The sequence below is a fragment of the Salmo salar genome, chromosome 08 (assembly GCF_965601325.2).
Source record: "Salmo salar chromosome 08, fSalSal1, whole genome shotgun sequence".
NCBI lineage: Eukaryota > Metazoa > Chordata > Actinopteri > Salmoniformes > Salmonidae > Salmo > Salmo salar.
Window position 1 is genome coordinate 43311361 of NC_138298.1, and position 8640 is coordinate 43320000.

The window sequence follows — 8640 nt, forward strand, 5'->3', positions numbered from 1 at the left end:
TTAAACCTCCAGACGGCTTGACCTTAACCATAGAGATAGACAGACATCTTGACCTTAACCATAGAGATAGACAGACATCTTGACCTTAACCGTAGAGATTGACAGACATCTTGACCTTAACCATAGAGATAGACAGACATCTTGACCTTAACCGTAGAGATTGACAGACATCTTGACCTTAACCTTAACCTTAACCATAGAGATAGACAGACATCTTAACCATAGAGATAGACAGACATCTTAACCTTAACCATAGAGATAGACAGACATCTTGACCTTAACCTTAACCATAGAGATAGACAGACATCTTGACCTTAACCTTAACCATAGAGATAGACAGACATCTTGACCTTAACCATAGAGATAGACAGACATCTTGACCTTAACCATAGAGATAGACAGACATCTTGACCTTAACCATAGAGATAGACAGACATCTTAACCTTAACCATAGAGTTAGAACGAGGACTCAACTTTGTACGGTGTCTGTGACGGCATGGGCAGCACCAATGATCTCCATTTTAAAGTAGTACATATTTTTTTCATTATTTTTGCTAATTTTTTTTTTTAAAAGCTCATATTTGTGATTTACCGCCACCTGCAGGGCTGGAGTCCTGAACCACATCTACTCTCTACTCTTGATATATCTCCAAGCCATTACCAAACCATAACACCCTATTTGAAGAAGAAGACATTTCCTATGCTCAATAAGGCTGATCGCTCCCAAATCCCCATAAGGATTCCCTGCCCAGTTGACTACTTTAAAATGGTGGAAGCCCTCAATGCTCATGCTAAAAATGTTATTTTTTTTTTAAACGGGTTCAATCCTTCCTTTGTACCTCTATGACTTGATCTATTATGGATACAACACAACAAATAGAAGGATGAGACAGATGTTTATATATATATATATATATATATATATATATATATATATATATAGAGAGAGAGAGAGAGAGAGAGAGAGAGAGAGAGAGAGAGAGAGAGAGAGAGAGAGAGAGAGAGAGAGAGAGAGAGAGAGAGAGAGAGAGAGAGAGAGAGAGAGAGAGAGAGAGAGAGAGAGAGAGAGAGAGAGAGAGAGAGAGAGACCTTTGATAACTGCTGACCTGAGATTAGAGTCAACGTGGACTGAGAATGGCTCCCTCTGCTGGACGGAGGGACAACCTGCTGCTCGGTCTCCTAACCACAGGCTCTGGTAGAGGAGTGGAAGGACTGTGGGGGGTCCCTAACCACAGGCTCTGGTAGAGGAGTGGAAGGACTGTGGGGGGTCCCTAACCACAGGCTCTGGTAGAGGAGTGGAAGGACTGTGGGGGGTCCCTAACCACAGGCTCTGGTAGAGGAGTGGAAGGACTGTGGGGGGGCCCTAACCACAGACTCTGGTAGAGGAGTGGAAGGACTGTGGGGGGTCCCTAACCACAGGCTCTGGTAGAGGAGTGGAAGGACTGTGGGGGGTCCCTAACCACAGACTCTGGTAGAGGAGTGGAAGGACTGTGGGGGGTCCCTAACCACAGGCTCTGGTAGAGGAGTGGAAGGACTGTGGGGGGTCCCTAACCACAGGCTCTGGTAGAGGAGTGGAAGGACTGTGGGGGGTCCCTAACCACAGGCTCTGGTAGAGGAGTGGAAGGACTGTGGGGGGGCCCTAACCATTACAAGGCAAAGGCTTTGTTGTCTTTGATTCTAGAAATGTGAAACCAACTCTTTTTTTTTTATCCAGGGGGCATTATCATGATCATTATTCTGTTTATTATTGTAATTATTGTTGTTGTTGTTGTTGTTCTGTAAGATAATACTTCCCGTTGAGCCGGGGTTTTTTCTTTTTTTAAAAAGGTGGTCTCGTGAAATATGACATCATCATATAAGGCAGGTAGAGGGTGACTTCCTGCTTACAGAAATCAACAACAACGCACTCAAACCAATGGCGGCCATCTTGTCAGATTTGATGAGAGGGTAACCCAGGTGTCAAACAAGGGATAATGTTGTTAGTAGATCAGATCGTCTGGCGTCAGAATTGTGGATATGGCTGCGTTTACACAGGAAACCCAATTCTGATCTTTTTTTTCTCCCCCCCTCTCCCACTAATTCGACCTTTTGACCAATCAGATCAGCTCCTTTTTGCCAATGATTGGGCGAAAGATCAGAATTGGGCTGCCTGTGTAAACGCAGCCATATACATTTACAACTTAGGAAAGTTACCTTCTGGTGGCCAGACTGTATTGTACATAGCCTATATAATGAGACTAGTGAGACTAGAGGAGACTAGAGGAGACTAGAGGAGATTAGAGGAGATTAGAGGAGACCAGAGGAGACTAGAGTAGACTAGAGGAGACCAGTGGAGACTAGAGGAGACTAGAGGAGACCAGAGGAGACCAGAGGAGATTAGAGGAGATTAGAGGAGACCAGAGGAGACCAGAGGAGACCAGAGGAGACTAGAGGAGACCAGTGGAGACTAGAGGAGACTAGAGGAGACTAGAGGAGACTAGAGGAGACCAGAGGAGACCAGAGGAGACTAGAGGAGACCAGTGAGACCAGAGGAGACTAGAGGAGACCAGAGGAGACCAGAGGAGACTAGAGGAGACTAGAGGAGACTAGAGGAGACCAGAGGAGACTAGAGGAGACTAGAGGAGACTAGAGGAGACTAGAGTAGACTAGAGGAGACCAGAGGAGACTAGAGGAGACCAGTGAGACCAGAGGAGACTAGAGGAGACTAGAGGAGACTAGAGGAGACCAGAGGAGACCAGAGGAGACCAGAGGAGACCAGTGAGACCAGTGAGACCAGAGGAGACCAGAGGAGACCAGAGGAGACCAGTGGAGACCAGAGGAGACCAGAGGAGACCAGAGGAGACCAGAGGAGACTAGAGGAGACTAGAGGAGACCAGAGGAGACCAGAGGAGACTAGTGAGACCAGAGGAGACCAGAGGAGACTAGTGAGACCAGAGGAGACCAGAGGAGACTAGAGGAGACTATAGGAGACCAGAGGAGACCAGAGGAGACCAGAGGAGATTAGAGGAGACTAGAGGAGACTAGAGGAGACTAGAGGAGATTAGAGGAGACCAGAGGAGACCAGAGGAGACCAGAGGAGACTAGAGGAGACTAGAGGAGACCAGAGGAGACCAGAGGAGACCAGAGGAGACTAGAGGAGACCAGAGGAGACCGGAGGAGACTAGAGGAGACCAGAGGAGACTTGAGGAGACTAGTGAGACCAGAGGAGACCAGAGGAGACTAGTGAGACCAGAGGAGACCAGAGGAGACCAGAGGAGACTAGAGGAGACTAGAGGAGACTATAGGAGACCAGAGGAGACCAGAGGAGACCAGAGGAGATTAGAGGAGACTAGAGGAGATTAGAGGAGACCAGAGGAGACCAGAGGAGACTAGAGGAGACTAGAGGAGACCAGAGGAGACTAGAGGAGACTAGAGGAGACCAGAGGAGACTGGAGGAGACTGGAGGAGACCAGAGGAGACTTGAGGAGACTAGTGAGATTAGAGGAGACCAGAGGAGACTAGGGGGACTACTGGGACTAATGAGACTAGTGAGACCAGAGGAGACCAGAGGAGACTAGTGAGATTAGAGGAGACTAGTGGAGACCAGTGAGCCTACAGAGTCTAAAGGAAGCTAGAGAGCACTTTAAAACCATTCACAGAACCAGACAATCAGCACATTCTCATTCAAACACATTTCATTCATCAATCAATCAATCAATCAATAATTTGTTGATTGGTTGAATGATGTGTTGATGTATTGATTGAAACATTATTAAACTCAAGTCACAGACCCAGGATCAGTTTTAGCACCCCACAGTCCTTACCTTCACCCTGAGGAGAGGGAAACAGTTTTAACACCCCACAGTCCATACCGTCACCCTGAGGAGAGGGAAACACACACACACACACACACACACACACACACACACACACACACCACACACACACACACACACACACACACACACACACACACACACACACACACACACACACAAGGTTTGCGTTTTGTTTTTTTAACTATGCAGATGTAATATGATGATGAATTGTTGTAATATATTTTATAAATGATTATTAGACTGAAATGGGCAATTAAAGGTATTTTATAAAACATGATGAATTTTTATGTTTTTTATTTTTATCAATGAATTATATAAAACATTTTTATAAAGTTGTGAAATCTGTATTCAACTCTTATCTTGTATTTTAAGTAGGTTTTGTCAATTCAAATGGGAGAGTGTGCCGTATGACCATTCTATATCAAACTGTGAACTCATTATTCTGTACAGCAAATGTTGCATAATGTTTTACAAACAAATATCTATATCACAATAAACCTATATATTGATACACGTGTCATATTGGTGTGTGTGTGTGTTACTCTCCCCTTTATTCTAAATTTAGACGTTAAGAAATAAGATGCATTTAATAAAAACATTGAATATATATTATGTAGATTATGTAAGCAGTGGAAAGGCATACGTTTTCAAATCGAATCAAACTTTATTAGTCACATGCTCCGAATACAGGAAGTGTTGCACCTTACCGTGAAACGTTTACTGACAAGCCCTTAAACCAACAGTGCAGTTGAAGAAGAGTTAAGAAAATATTTACAAAATAAACTAAAGTGAAAAATTATAAAAAGAAACACTACATAACATTTTAATATTTTGTGTTATTTTTTTAAAATATTTTACTTTAGTTTACGAGGCCATATAGCCCCAGTATATGGCCTCGTTATTGTTATTTTACTGTGTTACTTTTTATAACATTTTACTTTAGTTTAATTGGTAAATATTTTCTTAACAACACAGTGCAGTTCAAGAAGAGTTAAGACACGTAAGGGAGTGTGCTGGGGTTACAGGTTAGTCGAGGTAATTTTACAATAGCAACTGCATAATATGTTCTGTAGTGACATTAGATGGCTATATCATTTGGACAATATACATTTTTCACTACATCTCTTAATAAAAACACAGTAATAATTGCAACTTGTACAAAAAACAGGCACTTTGGAAAACGAGGGCTCGTCCGGGATTTGAACCCGGGACCTCTCGCACCCTAAGCGAGAATCATACCCCTAGACCAACGAGCCGCGCATGACTTGCTGGGACAATCCAGCTATTTTAAATGATCTATGTTTAAGGTCGTCCAAAATAATTGAGAGTTTAGACATTTGTAACGTCTTTATTATTTTGGAACTTCTGTGAGTATAAATGTTTACTGTTCATTTTTAATGTTCATTTCACTTTTGTTTATTATCTATTTCACTTGCTTTGACAATATTTAACATATGTTTCCCCCATGTCAATAAAGCCCCTTAAATTGAAAGGTACATTCCTAACAACTTAAAGCATTACGAAACTTACATTATATAAAATAAACCTCTCGTAGTAAATAAACCATTCAGTTGTTGTTGTTGTTGTTGTTGACCAAATCGGACTCTTATTGACCTCCATAACTAAACAAAACGCCACCTGCTGGAAGGAGACACGTTTTTCCTCCGAGATGGACCTTCCACTCTCTCTTCCTCTCTCTCTTCCTCTTCCCTGTCTGACGCGTTCCCGGGGGGTGACGTCACCTCCCATAGCCACCGACAGACAACACGCGGATCTCCCGGGGCTGTCTACGTGGCGGTGCGGAAGGAGCGCGTCTAGCGGAGAGAGAGAGAGAGAGTTGTCAGCAGCGAGACTAACCGGGTGAGATGCACTGTCATTTATCATAGATACATAGATACCAAACCGCGCTGTTATTGAATTAGGGTTTTTTCCATTGTCCTCTCAGTGACAGTAACCTGCTACAGACATACTTACACAATCTGCGTTTGTAAAAGTGAAAACTAGTGAGTTCTTTTTTTATCTATTTATAGGATAATTAAACTTACTTGTGTATTTATTTGTTGTATGTCCAAACATATCGCAGTATACATGATATTACGTGTGTCTTTAACTTTTTTTAAATTTATTTTCAAATGATATTTATTAATAATGTTTTTTGAGACTGAAAGATTCGTTGTCAGTCTTCAAGCCAAAGGAAAAACAGTGTAGTGGTCGATGCGTTGATATGAAGTGACCGCTAGATGGCGGTAATACACCAGTGGAATAGAACTGACTGTAGCGAAGACCTGGGGGGGGGGGGGGGGTCATGTTCATTAGGAAAAACGTTTCGGGAAACATTTCAGATAGCAATTCTCCATAGCGTATTTCTATCTGAACGTAACAAAACGTTGCGTCCTGCTGAACGCACCGAGGAAGACAGTACTGTTTGTGTTTCTCTCATCTTCACTGGCTAATTTTAGTTGATTGTTAAACGTCAATGTTCAACACTACTGGGGTCATTTAGTCCAAACAAGCTGCGTTTTTTTGCAACGAAAATGAGTTTCTATTGGACAACTTCAGGTAGTGTCCCTCCCCGTTTGGTTCCTAGTGAATACACCACAGATTTTACTGGACTAAATCAGTCACTATTAAAAAACACCCCACCCTCTCTCTCGCTCTTCTCCACCCCCCTCCCTCGCTCCCCTCCCCCTCCCTCCCTCCCTCCCCTCTCTCTCGCTCTTCTCCACCTCGCTCTTCTCCTCCCCCCCTCCCTCTCCCCCCCTCTCTCGCTCTTCTCATCCCCCCCTCCCTCCCTCGCTCCCCTTCCCCTCTCTCTTGCTCTTCTCCCTCCCTCCCTCCCTCCCTCGCTCCCCTCCCCTCTCTCTCTCTCTCTTTTCCTCCCCCCTCCCTCCCCTCCCCTCTCTCGCTCTTCTCCTCCCCCCTCCCTCGCTCTTCTTCTCCCCCCGTCCCTCCCTCGCTCCCCTCCCCCTCGCTCTTCCCCTCCCTCCCTCCCTCCCTCCCTCCCTCCCTCCCTCCCTCCCCTCTCTCTCTCTCCAGATGAACATGTCTGAATCCAACCCCCCCATATCCACCCCTCCTCCCCTCTCTGACCCCCCCCACACCGACCACAACCCCGCAGAAGAAGACACACAAACAGCTCTCCCGCCTCCCACACCCATCCTCCAGTCCTCGTTGGCCGCGGAGGGTTCCGAGGGCTCTGAGCCAGCCAATGAGGTGTCGGGAGAGGAAGTGACCAGGGACGACAGAGATGAGGCTCCTATTGACCAATCGGGGGGCGGCGTGGAGGAGCAGGTGACTGAGTGTGGCCAATTGGTGAGCCTGGAGGCGGAGACCGCTGCTCCCGAGGGGGAGGAAGAGGTATGATTGGCTGATTGGCTGTCGTCATAGTGATGTCATGTTGTTGTCGTTGTGGTGATGTTATATTGTGCGTGTGTGTGTGTGTGTGTGTGTGTGTGTGTGTGTGTGTGTGTGTGTGTGTGTGTGTAGGACTCTCTTCAGGTCAAGGGGAAAGGTTGGGGTGGATGGGGCTCCTGGGGGAAGTCTCTACTGACCAGCGCCACGTCTACTGTGGGTACGTCTCCCCCCCCACACACACACACACACACACACACACACACACACACACACACACACACACACACACACACACACACATTTATGCCCCACCAATGGTGTCTAATGAACCAACCTTATTTATTTAACCTCTCTGGGAAATGACGCTATTCACCAGCCAGTGGAATATCAGGGCGCCAAATTCAAAACAACAAAAATCTCATAATTCAAATTTCTCAAACGTACAACTATTATGTCCCATTTTAAAGATAAACTTCTCGTTAATCCAACCACATTGTACATGCATGTTTTGTTCAATCAAGTTCATATTTATATCAAAAACCAGCTTTTTACATTAGCATGTGACTAGCATGTGACTAGCATTCCCACCGAACACTGCCGGTGAATTTACTAAATTACTCACGATAAACGTTCACAAAAAACATAACAATTATTTTAAGAATTATAGATACAGAACTCCTCTATGCACTCGATATGTCCGATTTTAAAATAGCTTTTCGGTGAAAGCACATTTTGCAATATTCTCAGTAGATAGCCCGGCATCACAGGGCTAGCTATTTAGACACCCAGCAAGTTTAGCACTCACCAAAGTCAGATTTACTATAAGAAAAATGTTATTACCTTTGCTGTTCTTCGTCAGAATGCACTCCCAGGACTTCTACTTCAATAACAAATGTTGGTTTGGTTCAAAATAATCCATAGTTATATCCAAATAGCGGCGTTTTGCTCGTGCGTTCAAGACACTATCCGAAGTGTAAATAAGGGTCACGAGCATGGCGCATTTCGTGACAAAAAAATTCTAAATATTCCATTGCCGTACTTCGAAGCATGTCAACCGCTGTTTAAAATCAATTTTTATGCAATTTTTCTCATAAAAAAGCGATAATATTCCGACCGGGAATCTGCGTTTAGGTAAACAGAGGAAAGAAAATAAAGCATGGGGTCGACTCGGGCACGCGCCTAAGCCCATAGTACTCTGATCGGCCACTTGCCAAAAGCGATAATGTGTTTCAGCCAGAGCCTGCATCGATATCGTTCAGCTTTTTCCCGGGCTCTGAGAGCCTATGGGAGCCGTAGGAAGTGTCACGTTCGAGCAAAGATCCTCAGTCTTCAATAAAAAGAGCCAAGATGAAACACAACTTCTCAGACAGGCCACTTCCTGCATGGAATCTTCACAGGTTTTGGCCTGCCATATGAGTTCTGTTATACTCACAGACACCATTCAAACAGTTTTAGAAACTTTAGGGTG

The 8640-nt window shown here is 44.7% G+C and overlaps 1 protein-coding gene and 1 non-coding gene across 4 annotated transcripts in view; one reads left to right on the plus strand and one right to left on the minus strand.

Annotated features, from left to right (window-relative positions):
* Positions 1-5002: 5002 nt before the first annotated feature.
* Positions 5003-5074, minus strand: trnap-agg (transfer RNA proline (anticodon AGG)). Its single transcript has one exon. It is a non-coding gene; the product is annotated as a tRNA-Pro (tRNA).
* A 487-nt stretch (positions 5075-5561) lies between these two features.
* The window catches only part of LOC106594418 (protein NOXP20), a 25067-nt gene continuing 21988 nt past the window's right edge, over positions 5562-8640 (plus strand). For 2 of the 3 annotated variants that reach the window (XM_082978697.1, XM_082978698.1), the window contains exons 1-3: positions 5562-5678; positions 6855-7175; positions 7305-7389. In XM_082978697.1, the coding sequence (XP_082834823.1) occupies positions 6855-7175; positions 7305-7389 (406 nt within the window). In that variant the 5' untranslated portion in view covers positions 5562-5678. The remainder of the gene's footprint in view (positions 5679-6854; positions 7176-7304; positions 7390-8640) is intronic. The other variant, XM_082978696.1, reaches the window with a different exon arrangement.